The 23361-nt window shown below is 30.7% G+C and overlaps 5 protein-coding genes across 5 annotated transcripts; 3 read left to right on the forward strand and 2 right to left on the reverse strand.

Moving 5' to 3' along the window:
- Positions 1-1657: 1657 nt before the first annotated feature.
- On the reverse strand, positions 1658-2129 carry OCT59_024087 (uncharacterized protein; the record flags this gene model as incomplete). The annotated part of the gene is made up of 3 exons (XM_066135165.1): positions 1658-1810; positions 1880-1993; positions 2073-2129. The coding sequence occupies 3 exons, from the start codon at positions 2127-2129 to the stop codon at positions 1658-1660; spliced, it is 324 nt and encodes a 107-aa protein (XP_065991216.1).
- Positions 2130-8933: 6804 nt separating this feature from the next.
- On the forward strand, positions 8934-9526 carry OCT59_024088 (uncharacterized protein; the record flags this gene model as incomplete). The annotated part of the gene is made up of 3 exons (XM_066135167.1): positions 8934-9022; positions 9208-9406; positions 9488-9526. 3 exons carry the CDS (start codon positions 8934-8936, stop codon positions 9524-9526), a joined length of 327 nt encoding a protein of 108 aa, XP_065991217.1.
- Positions 9527-15963: 6437 nt separating this feature from the next.
- On the forward strand, positions 15964-16432 carry OCT59_024089 (uncharacterized protein; the record flags this gene model as incomplete). The annotated part of the gene is made up of 2 exons (XM_066135168.1): positions 15964-15976; positions 16206-16432. 2 exons carry the CDS (start codon positions 15964-15966, stop codon positions 16430-16432), a joined length of 240 nt encoding a protein of 79 aa, XP_065991218.1.
- Positions 16433-17744: 1312 nt separating this feature from the next.
- OCT59_024090 (uncharacterized protein) lies at positions 17745-19065 on the reverse strand (the record flags this gene model as incomplete). The annotated part of the gene is made up of 2 exons (XM_066135169.1): positions 17745-18298; positions 19038-19065. The coding sequence occupies 2 exons, from the start codon at positions 19063-19065 to the stop codon at positions 17745-17747; spliced, it is 582 nt and encodes a 193-aa protein (XP_065991219.1).
- Positions 19066-19399: 334 nt separating this feature from the next.
- On the forward strand, positions 19400-21003 carry OCT59_024091 (uncharacterized protein; the record flags this gene model as incomplete). Its single annotated transcript, XM_066135170.1, has 7 exons — positions 19400-19641; positions 19723-20019; positions 20110-20378; positions 20586-20593; positions 20665-20702; positions 20853-20876; positions 20946-21003. The coding sequence occupies 7 exons, from the start codon at positions 19400-19402 to the stop codon at positions 21001-21003; spliced, it is 936 nt and encodes a 311-aa protein (XP_065991220.1).
- Positions 21004-23361: the final 2358 nt, after the last annotated feature.

The following is a 23361-nucleotide window of genomic DNA, read 5'->3' on the forward strand; positions in this document are numbered from 1 at the left end:
TTGAAATCTTTGTGGCATGATAGTTTTTAGTTTTAATTTTAATGGAATGCAATAAAAAACGAATAATCTAATGTTATCAAGTAAAGAGAGTTTTTATACCTTTATTTTCAAGCTTCCAAATTCTAAATATTACGATTTGTTTATTTTGAGAAAAAAAAAGGAAGAGTGCGAAACAATACGAATTTTTCTCATGAAAAAAAAGTGGCTTCGCTATGATCACAAGAAGATGATAGTGAAAAAAGAAATCTCACATTTTTCATCACTTTTTTTACAAAATCTCTATATCTCATACTTCCTTATAGAGATATATGAAATTACCAAATCATAATCTTAAAAAAAATACATGATAATCTTACATCTTTATAAACAAAAAAAAACAACCAAAAAAAAATTTTTTTTCTAATAATTTACAGAAGAGAGACGTTTTATTTTTTTTTTTTAATAAAAAAGGAGTATGAAAAAAGGGGGAAATTTTAATTCTTTCTTAAAACGGTTCAGACCCATATAACTTACAAGGAAAAAACCCGTTGATGGCAAGAAAGAAAAATTTTTTTATTTATAAGAAGCGCTTTCCTATGGAGAGAGGGTGGGCGACGTAATCTAAGATCAATCCAAATAGGATCGAAAAAGAATAGGAATCTGCCGAATCCAAGACCTAAAGAATATAATTTGCCAAGCAGTTCCAACCAAAAAAGAATATACGTTGCAAGTGTTTTGAAGATCTTAACTCAAGAACTTATGGGAACACAAAATAAAAATAATAAAATCCTTTAATAAATTCATAAAAAAGGTATTTTGTAAAACATCTCACAGGAAAAAAATACCACTTGATTTATATACTACGATAAATAAGAAAAAATAAAAACTTGGATCAAGAAGGTTGTGACTTATTTATAATATATTTTTTATTTATACACTTTTAATCTTTACATTTCACGATGACACGTTTATAAATAATCAGAAAATACATAATTTTGATAATTAAAAATTTAAAGTCAAAAGAATGACAAAATAAAAGAAAAAAAAACAGAATCAAACTTTTTTTAAAAAAAGGTAGACTTCCGACGATAATTTTATCTATTCAAGAACGTTTTTGTTAGTATATATATATATTACGACGCATCTCAACAAAAAGAATACAAATTTGAAAATGGAGTCATACTCTTCAAAGTAATCATTGAACCTTTTGATCCTGAGGATCTTGTGAGGAACTGAACTCTCATTATTGATAGGACTTGTAGACATATTCAGAATCGGGTTTTCTTCTAGTGCCGATGGAAAATTTTGGTTTCGCGGTTGACTCATTTGGGCTAAGGTCATACGACCTCTTCTTGATGTTCTTGGTGTCGCACCTCTTGGAGTCCTGTTTGTCCTGGTCCTACTCCCTTCACCGGTTGATTAGCATTCATCCATGGCAAATTTAACGATTGACCATTAGTATGGTAGACACCAAAGATATGTCCTCCAATTTAACTACATGCTTTTCAGCGGCTATTTCTTCTTGGGTCATATCATTAATTACCGGAGGTTCATAATTAATTATACTCACGATAATGGCCGTTATGGACCTTATATTTTGATTGATGGAATTGGTTTTATTCGAAAGATATCTAATGTTTGGATCGTGATTAACTTCAATCCAAAACTCCTGGGGTTCTCAGTCTTCAAGATTCTCCTTGACATAAAACTCCAATACAGAGCTTCCACTGACAGTTTTGGTAGTGATACCTACCAACATAATACTCAAACCCACTGGAGGCATTATATCAAAGTCCATCCCATCGATCACCTTAATTGAGGTCGCGTTGATCTTATTAATAAAGATAATGTTTAGTAATTCAGTAAAAGAACAATAATATTAATGATTATAAGAACTTACCGTAAACCATCCTGCGCAGGCTATAAATTTCCCCCTTAAACATATCATGTCCCCCTTTTCAAAATCTTCAATCTGAGTCTCAATATTCTTGTCAGAAGGAATAAATGCTTTTATCTTCAAATAAATTATTTTCGTCGCATCATTCACGTCCAACCTTGACACAGGCGTAATCTCTTTAACCGTATATTCTTACGTAAATTCTTTCGTTGGAATCATGTATGTAACAAATGGTAGAAATCTTAGACAGCATTTTTTTTTCTGTAAAAGAAAATTTTTTAATAAACACTGAAAATAAAAACAAAATTAAATGGAAGAAGGAAGTTTTTTATACTTATTTTACAAAGTTAACCATATTGTTTTTTTTCAAATTAAATTCAAATTAAAAAAATTCTTTCAATCCACATTCTCAAAAAAAATTTTCGTGAGGCTTCAATCGATATTATCAAAAAAAAAATTTCACGAGGCTTCAACAATTTTTTTTTCACTTCACCATAATTTATACTTCCTTACAATACAATTTTTTTTCGCAAGCATCATCAATTAACTATTATTCTTTGCTATAGCTCAATTTAAATTTAATAATTATATTGAATAATAAACAGAAATTTATATTTAACTAGCCAGTATTTTTTTTTTTTGTTCCAGTACCCACCACAGAACACGGGAGCAAATTGAGTGTATTAATTATTAATCACGGTATCAGTGATCAGGGATAAATTTGACTTTCGAAAAAATATTCTTTTGTTCCACATTATGGGAAGATAAAATTTTTTTATTATCATAATTCCATATTTACATGTATATCATTTTGAAATAAGAAATTATCTCATCCCAAATTTATATACATTTACGTCATTTAAATGAACGAGCAGAACAAGATATTGTAGGATTTTCCCAGCGTAACCTGAAAAAAATATCCCGAAAAATCACGTAACATTTTTCGTCACACCCTTCCTTATTTCTATTTTTCATGCAACATTTTCTTTTTTTGCTGATTTTCTTTCTTCTTCCGAACCTCCTTAGACCGCAGTTACTAAAATATCGACTACCCAATATTGACTACCCCGGCATAACCTGAAAAAATGTCCTGAAATGGCCGGCATTACGCAACTTGACTGAAATTAAGTGTGGCGCACATGTGACGGATAGTGCGTGAGATTTTGTTACTAAAAAAAATTTCAAGTCCCCAGATACTTAACAAGGTCATGCTTTTGCGAGTTACATGGCGGTTGTGACAAGAAAGCATGAGGGACTACGGTTCCTGCCCATGTATAGACTGCGGTTCCTCCAATATCCTTTCATGAACTTACAGAGTGTGGCTACCTCTATTTGTGGTTTCGTTTATTGTTAATTAAAGAATCTATTGAAATTTTTAATGGCTACAAATCGATTCCTATACAGTATGGTTTAAGTATTGATGGATGCATTTATGAGTTTTGGACTATCATGATGGCTGAAATAGAGCTCCGAAATCTGACCCGACAGATCGCGTGACCCGACGGGTTGACCCGAAATATTCAGGTCAGGTCATCAAATTCATGACCTGACACGGGTTGGGTTAGTGCTGGTCGGTACCCGACCCGACCTGTTGACCTGACATATATTTGGGTCAAATAAATTAAATAACGCCGAAACTTATAATGATTCCGGCATTTTTACATGTAAAATCAAAAAAAAATGCCAAAACTATCAGTTTCGGCGTTTTTACATGTGAAATCAAAAAGAAAAATGCCAGAACTAATGATTCTGGCATTTTTACATGTAAAATTGAAAAAAATGCCGAAACTATCAGTTTCAGCGTTTTTACATGTAAAATCAAAAAGAAAAACGCCAGAACTAATGATTTCAGCATTTTTACATGTAAAATTGAAAAAAAACTGCCAAAACTATCAGTTTCAGCATTTTTACATGTAAAATCAAAAAGGAAAAATGCCGGAACTAATTATTCTGGCACTTTTACATGTAAAATCGAAAAATAAATGCCAAAACTATCAGTTTCAGCATTTTTACATGTAAAATCAAAAGAAAACCGCCGGAACTAATTATTCTGGCATTTTTACATGTAAAATCAAAAAGAAAAACACCGGAACTAATGATTCCAGCATTTTTACATGTAAAATTGAAAAAAAATGCTGAAACTATCAGTTTCGGCATTTTTACATGTAAAATCAAAAAGAAAACCACCGGAACCAATGATTTTGGCATTTTTACATGTAAAATTGAAAAAAAAATGCCAAAACTATCAGTTTCAGCGTTTTTACATGTAAAATCAAAAAGGAAAAACGCTGGAACTAATTATTCTGGCGCTTTTACATGTAAAATCAAAAAATAAATGCCGAAACTATCAGTTTCGGCATTTTTACATGTAAAATCAAAAGAAAACTGCCGGAACTAATTATTCCAGCGTTTTTACATGTAAAATCAAAAAGAAAAACGCTGGAACTAATGATTCCGGCATTTTTACATGTAAAATCAAAAAGAAAACTACCAGAACTAATGATTCTGGCGTTTTTACATGTACAATTGAAAAAAAATGCCAAAACTATCAGTTTCAGCGTTTTTACATGTAAAATTAAAAAGAAAAACACCGGAACTAATGATTCTGGCATTTTTACATGTAAAATTGAAAAAAAAATGCCGAAACTATCAGTTTCAGCGTTTTTGCATGTAAAATCAAAAAGAAAACTGCTGGAACTAATGATTCTGGCGTTTTTACATGTAAAATTGAAAAAAAAATGCCAAAACTATCAGTTTTGGCGTTTTTACATGTAAAATCAAAAGGAATAAAAACAAAAAGTAAAAAACGTTACAAAACGTTTTTTTACAATATTTAATAATAAAACTTTGGGTAACCTGAGTTATCCGAAGTGACCCAAATACTTTCAGGTCAAATAGGTCGGGTCGGGTCAGAACGGTTTACCCGACCTGACCTGACCTGAAAAAAAATTTCGGTTCGGGTTAACCATGTAACCCGACCTGACCCGACCTGTTCGGAGCTCTAGGCTGAAAGACATGCAAACCACAAATGAATGGATATCTATCATGTAGGTTGCGGTCGAAACAAATGTTGTAAAGAAAAACAAGATTAATGAACTTTTTGATGACATGAGAAATCGAAATATATATATTTTATGCGAACTGTTCAGACTATTATCAGAAATGGATGCGGAGGACCAGTTCGAGATAATAGCTCTGTTGAGATTGATCTCCCTAAAGATATCAAGAAATATCTTAATTGCGAAAATAATTAAAAATGCATTGTCGAAAGTAGAAATAAACACTTGATAAGGGTGCACGGCCATTGATGTTATGGATGAGAGAAGTCTGTCGATATTTTTTATTTTACTACTACTATGGTGGCTTGCAAACAGACAGTGATGAAAAAACTTAGTATACTAACTAAACGGTCTATCAAATTTTAGATCTATTTTCGATGTTTTTTGGAAAATTGACATCAGGAATTACCTTGTAAACTTTTAATCTTGTTACTTTTTATTTTATGATAAATTGACACATATCTTTGATTTAGTGGAGAAGTCGTAAACGAAGCACATAAAGATAGAATTTATAACATAAATGCTGACCAAAAACCATCAAATTCAAGGAGAGGTGATAAGAATAATGCTGTTTTATATCAGGATGATAACAGGACCCCGGATATCTCCAAAACAGGTCATAAGTCACACTTTCGGTTTAACAAAGCTGCGCTTGAATTTTATTAATTTTTGCCACAAGTTACTTTAGAGAATACCAGGTATTCAAAAAAGAACTGCAACAAAGTGCAGAACTAATCTAATACAAGAACAATAATCTTCCAAAAATACATAAAAAGAAATGCAAGATTATAAACCCAACACCCTCTCTATATAAATAACTATGGCTACCCCCCTCCCCCCCAAATTATATCTCAAACCCGGTAGAATCGACTATGCTATACGTACCCAGCGAGACCCCTTGCTACATTTAAAGATCAAAGAATCCCATTGCCAAATACCATTAGCGCTATCAAAAATACACAAAATTCAATTTCCCCTATTTGACTACATACTATGAATAACAAACCTATTTCACAAAGATCTCAGGGAACTTTTTAGTGTCGTGCAGTCCAGCCGATGGGCAACTTTTTAGTGTCGTGCAATCCCCGAAGGGACACCCACCTCATTTCGAACGATCCCAAATGGAGGACACCCACCTCATTGCGAACAATCCATCGACCTAAGATCTACCTAGATAAGTCAATCCAATGATAGTCCAACATGTGACCACCTTGATTGGCATACTACAAAAACTGCGGTACCCAACCTGTCACCCCCCTTATCACCCAGATGATCATCGATTTTCAAAATTAGTAACACCAAGCCACCATGATGATCAAATTTTCCAGTATCCCCCCACCCCCAAAGAAAATAAGATTACACCGAAAAAGCGACCAAGAAAAACAAAAAGCAAAAAATAAAAACATAAACCTCAGGAAAACTCGAAGTGCAATGAGAAAAACCTGAGTAAAAAACACCAAACATACACCTCAACTCCGTCTCCTTATTTTAGAAGACTAACTCCCCATTAACAACATCAACTAGCAAGAAATACGTTAGTCAGGAGCTCCTTCCAAGAAATACCGGTCCGGCCTGCGAACCACTTGGCCAGTTAGACTTTAAAGGCGTAGGAACCAAGATGCACTACTTTTCAACCTTTCAGAAAGCCCAGGGAACGTTCGTATGGAACTGCCATCTTACAGTATTATTGGTAACTCCAAGACTCATGATAACGGTCCTAACTCAATATAAGCCGTAAGGAGTTCGGGCGAAACTAAAGACCTCAGTAATAACTTCATATAACGTCGAAAAGTCCTTTTACTATCACTCAAGGCAAAAAATCCTCATATTTTTCATCCATAACTTCATGGGAAAAAATGGGCAAAGCCCAACGGGAGAGAAAGTACGATGATCTCTAAGTCACACTTTTGGCAGATTGGCCCATTTTTCAGGAGCTTAAAAAATCGTTTTTTGTAAATATCTCGGCATCCAGTAGTCCAATTTTGATGAACATTTTTTTAAATTGTAGAGCTAAATGAGGGCTACAAAATAAAAAAAGTTCATTAAAATTGAATTACTGGATGCTGAGATATTTACAAAAAACGATTTTTTGAGTTTCAGCAAAAAGGGGTGTTTTTGGCCAAAAGTCCATTATGACCTTTATATTAGATATCCGGGGTCCTATGATAATGCTACAATTCTATATGAACAGTCCTTTGGATTCACAGAATTTAACTCGACACATTATATGGAATATATAACAAAATTAGCACGTAACGGAGTGGATGATTTAAATTATCACTTCTTATAATATTGCAAATGCTCTGCGAAGAAACTCAAATCGGCTATTAAGCCTCAATATTTCCTAAGAAGGTATTGAACAATCATATTGTGGTTGCTAAAATTAGTCACACTGAGGCTTATCGATTACCTTTTCAGATTAAATATAATTAAATCAATTACTTTCTTCTTTCGTAAAAAAAAAAATTTTTTTTTTCGCAATTATTTATTAATATATTTAATTTAATTTATTTTATTTTATTATTATTATTGATTAGGATTTTCACCAAATTATTCCTTAAACGTACAAGTAGATCACTTTTAATAAAATAGAATAAAAATAAAATTTTTTTTTTTATTTTTTGTGATTGTAAAATAACTACAGCTCATTAATTAAGCCTTAATATTTCCTAAATAATAAACAATATTATTGTGGCTGTGAGATTTTTTAAAATTAGTCGCTGGGCTTATCAATTACCTTTTTTTGGATTTAATTTCTTTTTTTTTCTGACACGTCATAAATTTATTAGTTAAAAAAAAAAATTTTTTTTCTCACATTTTTGCATTGCAAATTTTTTTTATAAAATAAGACTCAAGTTTGCAAGATGGGAGGGTGGATGCTATTATTTCACCCAATATTTATTGCAAGTGTTTTAGTGTTTTAAAAATCTTTGAAACTTCACGAAGTACATATATAAAAATAAATAACTAATTACTTAAATAACATTTGCGTTATAATGTATAGTACAAATAAGATAAAATAGAAAATTGTAGGACTTTGTTTTCTATCCTACGATAATTAACCAATAAAGTATATTAACCTACAATTGTTTTTTTCTAAATACAATCTACCCTTGGTATAGCAAAAAAGCCGTCCTGCACCTCAACTTCATTAGCGAAGAATTTTTGGTTGTTTTGTTATAGCGAGGGACATATTTTATTGGATAAGCATCACGTGATTCGTAATCGTGCATCAGATTAAATATAGAAAAAAATTTGATAATTTGTACTATGTACTCTCTGAAACATAAAAATAAAAATAAATAATAAACTTTAGAATTTAGCACAACAGAAATCATAATTCGCAGTTGCGCTCCTTAATGATTAATCATGTGATAATTGTAATATATCAATTATTAGAATTATCAGAATTAAAATAATCACTATAAAACAATTATAAATAATAATATCAATGATCGCATCGGTTAATTTTACCACAGATCAGTCTGTGTGACAGACTTACTTAAGTGCAAATTTATAAATGGATTTTCCCATTTTTTTTTTTACTTTTTTTTTTATATTAAAAAAATTATTTTTTTTTTATAATTGCACCAAGTTACTGAGAAATTTCTGACTGTTAAAGTTCTTAATAGATATTAAAATTTTCCTTATTCCTTAATTTCATGTTTAGTATTTGTTACAGAACTAATGCAAATTTTGTGACAAGATTTCTTCAGGAAAGATTTTCTAGCTTCCTTCAGATAAAAAATATCTTTCTTTGGATTTTGAAACACAAAACCATTCATATTTTCGAAATTTCATTAACTAAGATATACTTTTCATTTTCAAAATATAAATTAGATATTAGCTCAAATTTTGATACTTAGAGATACGATAAAATTATCTACACTTTATCATGATAGAAGCGACAGATCCTTTGGAAGAAATCTTAAAAAAATGTTGCTCAAGTCAAAGGTGATGTTACTCAAGTCAAAGCTGGCATTAGTAAAACAAATTCAATGTTTGGTAATCAATTTGAGATTTCTGTACGATATACTGCAAAAGAGTTTGGTCAACATTATGCAGAAAGTTTCAACCTGTTTGACCTGTATGGAGTAGTATGACTTGCTTTTATAAAAGAAAGACTTCCAGGTGAAAGTTGACAATATTATACCCAAGCTTATTTATTAGAATGTTATATTCACAACTTGACCAATAAAATTTATGTAAGTAGTAGCTATAGCTAGATGGATCAGATTAATGGAAGCTAATATTTTTGAATATTTTTATAAGGAATGTATTTTACAAGAAAGATAATGAAATTAGCTTGGAATCCTCACCTCAACTTCATAAAGTTGAGACTATTTTAAATGAATATGATGAATCATTGGAGAAAGCTACAGAGAATAACTTTGTTGATCTTGATTCAATCTTATTTGTACCTAGTTATCAAGGCAATTACAAATTTCAAAAACACTGGTTGATGAAATGGGTAGGTAACATATTTCAAGTTCCTACTATTAATTGTCTACTTTTTAACTTATATGATTTTATTAATCCTTTATATTTGTAGTTTAACATGTTATCAATTAACAAAACATGTCTTAAATAATGAAGGGAGTAGTGAACATCAGTATCGAAGCTGGTTTGTGAATTTGCTATATGAAGACATGTTTCTTGATTTAAACAATACTATCTGATTACTAACGTAAGACTGATAGTTTTTAAAATAACATTTTTAGTATGACAGATTAGATGGTATAAAATGTTAAAGAAAAAAAGGAACTGATGGCACATATTGACAGTATATTAAATGATGAAAACAAATTAAAAATTTTGGGATTAACTGTTAAAGAAGCATCGAAGGAAACATTGTTAGAGTATTATGTACTACCACTACTATCACAATTTCATCCTTCTCCATCATGATTGTGATTAAGACCACAATATTTCCCATATCTACTACCTTCATCATATTCTAAATTTACATGATTTTTTTCTGCTTTTTCCTTAATAATATCTTATACAATAAATGAATATGTAATCATTTGCTTGAATAGTCCATTCTTACTGGTGAGTTAAAACAAAATTTATATTTTTTTCGTCTTTTGTCATTATTTGCCAATAATACTAAATACTTACATAATCTCGTGCTTTTCTTTCCTACTTCTTATAGTCAAACCTGCCTAAAGAACACATTCACATTATTATAGAGCAACCTGATGCCACCAGTAAGTGAGTCATAATAAATTAGTCAACATATTTTGACTTAATCTTCAAATTCACAAACCTATACTGATATCTTAGGTTTTTACATCTTATTAGGAATAGAAAATTTGACAGCTGGTATTGCAGGAATCCAATTTCAAGGTAATTGATTGTTTTGGCCATATAAGAATTTTATTACGATGTAAATGGACAAATATTAAGCGAGAGCAAATAATATATACCAAATGGACAAATGTGAACGTCAAGTACTAAGTACGAATGAACTAATCTCGAATCAGCGTGAATGGATAAATGATTAGCTGAAAAGGATAAACATTTAGGAAGAGTAATGATCTACATGATGTAATATTTATCGAATGATTGACAAAGAACCAATAGAATAATTAGAGTCGATCAATTGCGGCTTAGCAATCTTTAACAATAAGAATAATTAGAATGAATAATTATAAGCCACAAAAGATAGGACCCAGGATATCTCCAAAACAGGTCATAAGTCACACTTTCGGCAGATTGGCCCATTTTTCAGGGGCTCAAAAAATCATTTTTTGTAAATATCTCGGCATTTAGTAGTCCAATTTTGATGAACTTTTTTTTAAATTGTAGAACTAAATTAGGGTTACAAAATAAAAAAAGTTCATTAAAATTGAATTACTGGATGCTGAGATATTTACAAAAAACGATTTTTTGAGTTTCAGCAAAAAGGGATGTTTTTGGCCAAAAGTCCATTATGACCTTTATATTAGATATCTGGGGTCCTCAAAAGATAGATTATAAGCAGAACACTTAAAGCGAATTAAAAGAACATATAAAATAATGTCAGAAAGATTAAAGAACATAAAATAATATAAAAAAATAGTATAAAGATGGAATATAAAAGATAACATATTAAAAAGAACATATATAAAAAGATAGCATATTAAAAGATAGCGTATTTAAAATATAGATAGCATATTAGAAAAATAGTTTAAAGATAATATGTAAAAAGTACATAAAAGATAGTATATAGATAGAATAGAAAGTAGCATAAAATTTGTATAAATAGAGAGCGGAATTCAAAGTAATTCCATAGTTCTCATTTACAGAACTCAATAAAAATATAAGTTTCATTTAATTATTTGTTAGTAAAGTTTAATATTAATTAAAGGTAATAGGTTCACCCTAAACTTTAATTAATGTTTGCTTAATTAATTTTAATTGATTAAAATGAAAATTTTAAGATGAATTAAATATACGTTTTTGAAAAGTAATAATTCGTAGCGAGAGCTATCGAAGTTTAAAATTAAAGGTAAAAGTGGATATGATTTGGAGAAAATTTAGAGAAGTTAAATTTTATTTTATATCGCTTGGTGTTTTATATTACTAACGCTATTTATGTTGAGAACCAAGAATGTTGTTGTTATATGTTGTTGTATGTTGTTTGTTGATTATGTTGTTTGTTAATTATGCCGTTGATTATTTGCTTGTTCGTTTAATTGTTCGTTCGTTTGATTATTCATTCGTTCGACCATGAGAATGCCCGTTCAATGTGGCAACTCTGTAAATTGATGACAGAGGGAATTAGGGGATCTCAACGAAATATTTGAATACTCTTTACTCACATTCCATCTAATTGCAAAAAAGATAAGGAAATATAGATACGCTATAATGATGAATGCATTCCTATCAAACAAAGTACTTACTCTCTGACAAATACTTAAAAGTATTATCAAGAGCATTAAGACAATGGAAGAGAAGGAAGACGAGGGAGAATAAGGCCACAATTCTGTAGTCAAAATTTGTAGTAAAAATCGATGGATAAAGCTTATTTTTTTAGTGCTTTTTTGGTCAGTCCACTCTTTCAGTAAATTTATTACCATGTCTTTATATCCCAAATGCAAGTAATATTCCAGAAGGATCCTATAGAAATGTGTTAAAAAGTTTCCTCCTTGGAGCTATATATTTAGGTGTACAACAAATCGCTGTGAGGTAATTATATACAGTTCATGACATATAAGGTTGCTTGTCTAAACCTCTTCAAAATCCTACGATTAGTTTCGTCAAAATTTTACTATAGATTTATTATAGTTTTGGCAGAGTTTCAGCAGTTTCAGCATTTATAATAAGTTTCAGCAGTTTCGCCATTCTCCAAAGTTTTGCCAGTTTTTTAATATAACTTTAATATAGTTTTGGCAGAATTTCGCTTTTCGGCGAAACGCCATCTTGCCTAAACCCTTAGGTTTCGGCAAGCAACCTTAATGATATAAATATCCAGAATTTTATCACAATATATAAAAACATAATAACTGAAATTTTATTTTTTTATTTCAAATTTATACCATTAATAGCTTAAGATGTGCAGATAAACATACTTTAAAAGTTAGTAATTTATCGTATAACCATTATTTTCTATGACCATGTTAATCCGATCTGACATGCTATCTGCTAAACTAAAGAAGAGATTTTTATCAATATTATCCCATTCTTGCTGAATTATGCCTTGAAAATCATTAGCACCAAGTGATTTTTTTTCATAACCCAATTATTAACCCTTCTTTCTACATTTTCTTTAAGAATCGCCCATAAATTTTTGATGGGGTTCAAATCAGGTGAGTTTGCAGGCCAATTAATAACCGGAACATCATTAATCACAAAAAATTGATGAGTAAGCTTCGTGATATGCATTGGCGCATTGTTCTGCTGAAAATTCCATTTATAACCAGCATGATAAGTATTAGGAAGTAGTTGAGATTGAAGGATTTTACAGTATTTAGCAGAATTCATGTTTTCTGTAAATAATACAATTCCAATTGGCCCTTGGTGGCAAAATGCACCCCAAATATGAACCTTATATAGATGTTTTACCATAGGATGTACTGGATGTAGGTTTCTAGCCTTGTAATATACAATTTGAGTATTATGAAATGTCTGAAATGCACGTTCATCTGAAAAAATTGTGAGAGTCCAGTTATCTTGGATGTGATTTAAGGTCCATTGAAGACGAATTTCAACATGACTTTCTTTAAGAAGAGAAACAGACTATGGTCTACAAACAATATAATTAAGTTTATTTTTAAGAGTACATTGTACAGTTTAGGTTGATACATTAAGATCTGAATACAAATTATTCAGCTTTGTTGTCATTAAAGCTGAAGTTGTTGCATTATCATTTTTAAGAAGATGGCCAAGATATCGATGTTTTTTGGTGTCAGAATAAGAGGACAACCAGAAATAGGTAAGTGTTCAACACTTCCTGTTTTTTTTAGATGATTGATAATGTCATATACTGTAGACTTTGGAAAACCAGTCATTTTAATTATTTCAGAGGGTTTTCATATATTATTATCCCATAACTCCTTAACAGTCAACCTTTGCATTTCAAATACCGAAGTGGGTGCCATGATTTTATTTTGCTGCTGATAAACAATCAGGTGAGAATTTTTCACACTATATTTATGTTTAAAAAGGGCTGATCAACTTCCATTTTAATTATTATTTTGGTTGTACAAGACTTGGTGTGACAGCACTTCTTTATGCATAAAAATAAAAATTCTGAATATTTATGTCGTAAACTGTATATATGTAATGCAGTTTTAACATCATTGTAGATAATTAATAAAATTTATGCAAATCACTGCTGTTTTTTTTGGAATTAATTTTACCGATCAGAGTTTTAACTCAGATTAAAATGGTTTCATGGTTTCACTAGACGATCTGAATATCTTAGAAATTTATGTTTCAAAATAAAGCCTGATATAGGCAAAACTTAATTATTTTACGCAATGAGTGTCATACTTTACAATAAAAAAAATTTGCTGTTGAAATATGATATACTATTTGATACTCACAGATTATCCACAATAAACTTTGCAAGGGTATTTTATTAATACAATATAGCAATGATACAGCAGCATAAAAAAATAAATTACATATTCAAAACTTTGTGGATACATGATGAAATTTCTATGCTAATGGTAGACTATTATATACGATCATTCCTTAATAAATTTTTTGTCTTAACTCTCTTACTATCTGGAGATTCATCAACCTCTACCCTTCAATAACCTACGATTGCCCCTATAACTTCTTTCTTGATAAAATTTTGCATTATCTAAAATATCCTTGGTAAGTTCAATATGATAGTTGCCCTTCGTACAATAAATTCTTTCTGGCTAATCTGTAGTTAGAATAGATGATGCAACCATGGCAAAAAAAATCTCACCTGTTGTAACGATCCCATAGAGGTAGTCGAATTTGTCTGGTACTTTTCTTTTCTTGTAAATCATATTTTAATATATGCATTATCACTAGTGCTTCTGATCACAAATGGAATAATTCCACATTTGTCATTACATCTTTTGATTTCTGGCTCTGGGATATCTAAGAAAGGGCTTTTTACGATTTCTGATTTATCATTGGGTGGACAAATCATGAAATCAAAGACAGATCCACTTTTTGGATGTATAGCTTTTTTTCACTTGTATATGAGAATCAGTCTTTTCATCAAACTTAATATTTGCAAGGAAAATGATTTGTTTGCTATGTTATTGATAATATTATTACCCTGAAGAGAAGTTAAAAGTTTCTTATAAATAAGATCAGTAAACGTTGACCTTTTTTTTCAGCTTCTCTCTATTAGTTACATCATGTAATGATACTTTTTCTAATATAATTTAAAGAAATTAAATGATTAATTAATAAATAAACAAGAATATTATATTGATATTTAATAAATAACTTACTTTTTAATTCCTTATTAGAAGTTTCCTTTTGACTTCTTTATTATTATCTATTAAATTAATAACAATTTTTAAAATAAATGGTTAAATTATATTTGTTATTGCAGTATCATTTACCTTTTTGTGTTATAGCTTTTGCCTTCCATTTAATCAAAGCCCCGGATATCTCCAAAACAGGTCATAAGTCACACTTTCGGCAGATTGGCCCATTTTTCATTTCAAAAAATCATTTTTGTAAATATCTCGGCATCCAGTAGTCCAATTTTGATGAACTTTTTTTTAAATTGTAGAGCTAAATGAGGGCTACAAAATAAAAAAAGTTCATTAAAATTGAATTACTAGATGCCGAGATATTTACAAAAAACGATTTTTTGAGTTTCAGCAAAAAGGGGTGTTTTTGGCCAAAAGTCCATTATGACCTTTATATTAGATATCCAGGGTCCTATTTAATCTCACTTTTATCCCTTCTAATATATAGAACCCAAATTTGTCATTAATTTCAGCTATCTTAAAAAGTCTTTCATCAAGCCGTTGTCACCAACTGAATGTCTGACACCTGCTGTCAGTAGACAAAATACCATGCATTACACAAAAATTAATATGCTTGGTTTAGATTTGAACTACACTTTAAACATTACAAACAAAATGCGAGAGGTCCCCTTTATTTATAACACTCACTCTTACTTATGCTTTAGAATTAGTACAAATAAAATACATTAATCTCCCCATATTATAATAATACTTTAATAACTTATCTTTTATTCATAAAATAATTAATTCCAAATTTTATTTATACATAGTTTTATTTTATATTCTAAAAATTAATGAGGCAAAGCTATTGAACTTAAGTTCAAAACTTTTTATACATTTTGATATTTCGCTAAACTACTCTAAAATTAGAAGTACCCCAAATATTCCACCATAAATATTCCAAATCTTTAAATCTTTTCAAATCTAATCTTCAATATTTGAATCTTTCAAATCTTCAGATCTTGTAATCTTTTGATTCTTCAATAATAAACCATTGATGTAATAATTTCAATAATAATAAGCTTCATAATCTTTAATCAGTAAATATTTCATTATAATATTATATTTTGTGGCTATGTTAAATATAAGTCAGGAACCTCATGAGAACTTATAATAAATCAATAAATGTGTAGAAAGATGCACAAAATACTAATCAGGAAAAAGTACCTATTATTTATCCTACGATAAAAAATTGATCTGATTGGTTAATTTTTAATCTTTCCTAAATTTATAAACCTCTCTGGTCTTTAACGCATTTTATTTTCATTTTTTCCATTAAAATTTCCTTTCTTTTTAATAAATTTACGGTAATATCAGATTACTCAAATAATGATTTTTCTGATATTGATCTTAAAGATGAATATGGTAAACTTTTTAATGAACAAGACCAAGATATAGAATATAATCCTATAAATGAGGAAGAAGGTGAAGTTAATGATAATTTTGAAAGAGAAAATGCATCTCATTCTCGTCAAACTTCGCTAACATGGAAGCATTATAATAATAATGATAATACACCTCAGCATCTTGGACTTCCAGTTTGATGCAAATGTCAAAAACCATTTGCAGAAAAACTAGTATTACAACTTTAAAGCGTCATCTTTTTCTTGTACATAAAATAAGAATAGTTACTGTAAAAAATACGCGTTCTTGATTAATAACCAGGATGTCTCAAAATACCAGAGATTGACTGATATCTCCAATACGAATCCACACCTATTCTTAGCGACCTATCAGAGATATATCCAAGTCCACTGGACCATCTGTTCATTTTACTGCATAAAAACATATTTTTAATCCAGTGACAACACTGTCTTAAACATAATTAATAATAAGTAATGACTTTATTTTTATAATTATTTCTGCTATTTTCAATTTTTATTTTCGATTTGTTTCATAAAAACTTATTGTTAAATATTACATGTATATACTGTAAATAAATTTTTTTTTCAATATATCCATTTTATCCTAATAAATTAACAAATTCGTAAATTTTTTTATCAAAAAACTTTTTGTATTTCATATTAAATTTCATAATAATTCCTCTGCTGTCATACCTTCGTGGCGTGTGTACTGGTGATAAAGTACTGGCTAGTCAGATCAATTTAAACAACGAATATTCAAATACATATTATGATTCTATAACTAAACTGACTCATCTGAACTTCTGATGATTGATAATATTAATTTTATGAATATATCATATAAAAATAGAAAAGTTTTAATAATAATATTTTAATTATTATAACGTGTGAAATGGTGTGGTGGTCGTGGTGGTAATACTGTGGTAGATTGTGGTAAGTGTACATAATCCAAATCGGATTTTTAATTGTGAATCCGGAGCGTCGACTCAATTTACTAGCATTTCATTTTAAGGATAATGCTGCCTCGGATTATGTAACACCCAGAGTAGAAATTCAATGATTCATTCCGGATAATATGTTCAATCATCATTACGATGTAAACACGGTAAATCGAAGCGCTTGGATAAGGCGGAAAGGTCCTTGCTCATATTATATGGTTATTGGAAGAGGTACAAAAGCCAGAAAACGATTCACAAAGCGGTGAAGAATCAAGGAAAATAAAAAGGGTAAAATCATTAAGTAAACTTGCGGAGGTAGATAAGTCTTAACATAGAAAAATTCGTCACCTATGTGTTACGTGTCCCTGTATTTATTGTTTATCTGTATTAATAAAAAAAAAATATTGGTCATCTAAATCAATTATACCACACTGTGCGAAAAAAGTAATTTACAAGCAAAAAATTGACTTTGGTTATTAAATCATCAACAATAAATTTTCCGTAGTTCTCTGATCACAAATCTATGTAAGTTTACAAAATATTAGTATTTTCTATTATATCTGGCCTTCCGACGATCTCTCATAAAATTGTTTAACTTTAGCACCAAATTTTTCTAACCACTTCCCTTCATCAGTTATTTTCCACCTTATACTCGCATCCTCGACGAACGCAACAAGTGATTTTAGCTCTCCCTCAAACTTGCCTATTAATTCTGAAATCGACATTTTCTCTCCAAACTTGATAATTCCAATGATTTGACATAATTCGCAGTAATCCTGAATAATTGCTTGACATGGATCGGAGTGAAGTTGCAACAGAGTTGCAAGGCCGAAATCTATAAGATAAAAATGACCATTCCTATGTATAACGTTTCGTATGGCCACATCTCCATGTGTGTAACCACGGGCATGTATCTTCTCCAAGCACAATAATAGATCCAGAATTATTTCAGAAATCCATGATTCCAGTGGTTGCCTCGCAAAATCGGTTAGTAAAACCAGGAATCCTTCCTTTATATAACCTTCGAAGAGAATTGTGGGAACGCAAGAAAGATCACCTAGTCCATGCAACGCTGATATTTCACGGTAAACTTGAGAGATTTCAGTGTCTTTGCGTGAGACACCCTTAGGAATTAATTTACCTTCAAAACGGCATCCTTTATTTCATATTCAAAAAAAATGTGGTGTTTTTTATAGTAATTTATTATGAAAATTTCGTCTATCAATTTAGAACTCTAAAATATTTATTATTATTACGGAACGGAATTGAAATAATTTAACAATGCATCATTTATTTATAGTACAATTTTTATGGAGATAGAGCATGTGAATATTATGAGAAAATAGCCAATAAAAAATTGCTCAATGGAACAATTTAGATTAGGTTAGTTTTATAAAAATGGAATAAATGTTAAAATTTAAGATTTAAAAATATCTACACATTGGTATAAAAAAGCTGTAAATAATGGACAATTGATGGCTATATATGATCTTAATTTCTTATATAAAAATGGAAAAGTATTGAGGAGGTTTCGGAAAAGTCTATCGCGTAATCTGCCAAACGTTCTCGTAATTATTTAACATTAAATTTACGATAACGTCACGATTAAAGAAATTGTTATGAAGTAATTATAATATTTAAATCTCTAATCTGCATGGTATACAACTTTACGTAATTATTGATCGTCTGACTGATTTGTGCGACAGCTTTAAAATCAGTTGATGAAATTTTTTTTTACGTGATTTTATTTGGATTTTTTTTTTAAAAAAACCATATTTAATGTAAATGTATAACAATACTCAACTTCAACTACTACATTGGAGACTACGCAACAAGGCTGCCCTTACACCCTGTGTGCCCTGCCCGGGAGATCATGAGTCTCCAGAACATAACGGGCATCCACAGCACTGTTAGCGTCAGTCTCAAGCCTCCAGTCTCCTTCAGGAATGTCCTTGACTTCTCTGCCTCGTGTAATGGCGCGCAGGTTGTCCGACGCCTGTCAGGCTGGTTGCAGTTGCGAGGTTGTCGACCAAATTTGATGCAGGATAAGTATAGTTTTGATTAGTTTATTTTGCTCAATTTTTTGAAAGAGCAGGACCTCAATTGATGGTGATTTTAATATTCTTTGCAAACAAATAGCTCTTTCATTCAATGATAATACGTTCAGCTTGGCCTCAACTCCGATGACAAAAGAGTTTTCACACTCTGCATGGAAGAAATTACTTTTCCTTGTAACAAGGCTGGCCTTACACCTGTGCGCCCTGCCCGGGAGATCATGAGTCTCCAGAACATAACGGGCATCCACAGCACTGTTAGCGTCAGTCTCAAGCCTCCAGTCTCCTTCAGGAATGTTCTTGACTTCTCTGTCTCGTGTAATGGCGCGCAGGTTGTCCGACGCCTGTCAGACTGGTTGCAGTTGCGAGGTTGTCGACCAAATTTGATGCAGGATAAGTATAGATAGTTTATTTTGCTCGATTTTTTTTAAAAGGACCTTAATTGATGGTGATTTTAATATTCTTTGCAAACAAATAGCTCTTTCATATGTTCGGCTTGGCCTCAACTACACAATAGAGTTTTCACACGCTGCATGGAAGAAATTACTTTTCCTTGTAACAAGGCTGGCCTTACACCTGTGCGCCCTGCCCGGGAGAACGTGAGTCTCCAGAACATAACGGGCATCCACAGCACTGTTAGCGTCAGTCTCAAGCTTCCAGTCTCCTTCAGGCATGTTCTTGACTTCTCTGCCTCGTGTAATGGCGCGCAGGTTGTCCGACTCCTGTCAGACTGGTTGCAGTTGCGAGGTTGTCGACTAAATTTAATGCAGGATAAGTATAGATAGTTTTGATTAGTTTATTTTGCTCGATTTTTTGAAAAGGATCTTAATTGATGGTGATTTTAATATTCTTTGCAAACAAATAGCTCTTTCATATGTTCGGCTTGGCCTCAACTACACAATAGAGTTTTCACACGCTGCATGGAAGAAATTACTTTTCCTTGTAACAAGGCTGACCTTACACCTGTGCGCCCTGCCCGGGAGATCATGAGTCTCCAGAACATAACGGGCATCCACAGCACTGTTAGCGTCAGTCTCAAGCCTCCAGTCTCCTTCAGGAATGTTTTTGACTTCTCTGCCTCGTGTAATGGCGCGCAGGTTGTCCAACGCCTGTCAGGCTGGTTGCAGTTACAAGGTTGTCTGTCATTTCAGATGCGAAAAAGGACCAATTTTGATGTAGGATAAGTATAGTTTTGATTAGTTTATTTTGCTCAATTTTTTGAAAGAGTAGGACCTTAATCTCGATGAGGATGATTTTAATATTTTTTGCAAACAAAGGTTACAGGTTCCTTTCTTGAGTTAGCCGAAGAGAAGCTGACATTCTGAAACGGTAATTACGAAGGGAGTAAGGTTAGAATTTTCGAATTTTTTTATTTTATACAAGAATGTTGCTAGTATGATCTTTCTTTTTTTTTTTATAGGAAGTAGGAACAGACTTTTCCGGTGCCAATTCCCGGAGGTAATTTCAAGCGAGAAGGTGATTTTTTTTCTATATTTTGATGTAAGAACATTACTAACGATCTTTGTTTCCTGTTTTGTAGGTACATCTCTTTCATCAATAGCAACAACAAATGACTTTCTAAAGCATTAATCATTTGTCCTAAATAAGGAGTGAGTACGGCTATTTCATCAGGTTAGTATATCCAATTCTAACAAATACCATCTCAACAACCATTTTAATTTCATATCTATTTACATGAAGATTCATACAGAAAACGGTATTGGACAGCAACATTTGTTTCCAAGTCATTTTTGAGTGAAATATGGTTATGGTAAACGTATTTTTGTTTAATTTTTGTAAAACTTAATGGTGAAACTGGGAAGGGTTAAAAGTGGGGTTAATTAACGAAATAATGAAGTTGATAAGAAATTGAGTTAAATGTAATAATAATTAGCATGTAATTGTAGTTTAAAATTATTTATTAAATTTATTCGAAAGTTACATTTTTTTGAAAAAGTGAATAAGTATGATTCTTTATTATTTATTGTTCTAAATTTTATCTCTTAGGTAGTACCCAATACACTATCAAGAGTGGTTTCAATATCAAACGTATTTGAACCATGATTAATAGTAATGGGATGAGGTTCAATAACGACACTTACATTTACATTAAGTAATCTATTCAATTCGGAATCATCTATGTTGACCCATCTTTCAATTTCTATACTTCTAGTATCTAAGGAATTACTATTATCATTATTCTCATTATCGTCGTCATCACTATCGGAAAAATCATCATCACTAATCACCCTTTACTTTAGCATTAGATAAAGCTTTTGTACAGGTGACTGAAAAGAATCTTCTGATAATCCCGTACAAGCATATTTTATGTATAAAGCTTAGCTATAGCTTCCAATTTTTCAACTTTTAATCTGTTTGTATATAAAATATTAAAAAAAAAAAACGTAATAATTGAATCTCAATTAGATAAAATGATATTTAAAAACTTACTTAGTTCGTCTTTTATTGGTAAACCATTCCAATATAGAGAAGACTCTTTCGCATCCTGCGTTATGAGGCGTGATAGATAGAATTTTCAGTGCTAATTTTTGTATATGATTTTCCTCTTCAGGGACAGGATTGCACATTCGCCATCAGGTAATAACATCTTCATTATTGCTAAAATTCAATATCTCTAAGTAAAAAGAACGAATTTAAGAAATCAATTTAGCAGCAGAAGTTTCACCACCGCCAAAATTTTCATGGCCAAAAGATAAATGTCGCTGAAAACAGTAGGAAGTAAACCTTTTCCTAAAATTATTATAAAATTATAAAAAAAAATTATTATTTAATTAAAAAAAAATAATAATAAATATTTACCTCTATAATTCGGATGGAGTAAATATGCTAAAAGATGTCAAATTCTTGCCAATGTTTATTAAAAAGTTTTTAAAATGCATTATGTTTAAAATCATAATCAGAAACAGGTGGTAATGATTTGATTTTCTGTGAAAGTTTAATTAATTCAACAAAACAGTCAGAAAGTGATGTTGTTTTGATTTAACATCGGATTTTACTGGTCCACATCAATAAAAAATGATCGACTTTGAATAAGTTTTTGTTAACTTTTCTGGTATTTCGTCTAATATCTAAATTATAAAAAAAGTGAGTATCATATAATGGCGTTACATAAATAATTAAAGATATTTTCTTGCTTTTATAGTAATTTTTGCGAAATGCTATTGGTGCAAAGTGCAGTGTGTGAAGTCAAGAATTTTATTTGCGAAAAAAATGGGGCTTATGAGAAATTCAGTTGTCGTACAGGAGTACATGCATGTGGCTCGAGCTGATGATCGATCAGTCGCAAAGCTATCATATATGTTGATTTTTTAGCCATCGTCATTCAGATTATCTGATTCAAATCTGTGGACCCGGTATTAGACACGCCAAGAAATCAAACAAACTAACTTTGTTATTACTTTGCGGAATATACTCGTTTGATTGATTGTTGATATTAGTTGATGTAATAGTGGTAAGTTTGAATATTTCTTTTGATTCTTTTTGCTTTACTTGCACAAGGCGGATACTAAATAAGGTCTCACCTTTTTATATGATTTCATTATTGTCATCAATTTTTCTGTCTCTTTAAAAATATAGTTTGTACTTTGTAGCTCTTTCTAGTGAGCAAATTAAGAAAAACAACGCCTTATCTGCGGGTCAATACGACTGAAAAATGTTACAAATGCTTTCTCGATAAAAAAAAAATCAATATCTACAGTATTATAGTGGGTTAGCTTACAATTCATTTTTTTGTGAATTGTAAAAATAGTATGTATAATTTAACTGTAGAGAAAGACCATATCAGATTTGTATTAGGTCAAACAATAATTGAAATAATCGCAATTTGCAAAGAATTTTTATTTAAAAAAAAGCAATTACAATTATATTTTGTATAATATGAAGGAAAAAATATTTGAAAAAAAAACTAATTAGATTTCTTTAATTAAAAATAAATTCCAATCTTTCAGACTGAAAGTTCCAAGTAGTTCATTGATTCTGATGGTATGTGCTACATCTTCCTGGTTGGTGTTAATCTGTTAGAAAAAACAGAGAAATTATACTAATGATAATAAAATATTTAAATGATGAAAATGAAATTTCTCATATCAAATCTTAT

Source organism: Rhizophagus irregularis, chromosome 4 (genome assembly GCF_026210795.1).
Source record: "Rhizophagus irregularis chromosome 4, complete sequence".
NCBI classification, from domain to species: domain Eukaryota; kingdom Fungi; phylum Glomeromycota; class Glomeromycetes; order Glomerales; family Glomeraceae; genus Rhizophagus; species Rhizophagus irregularis.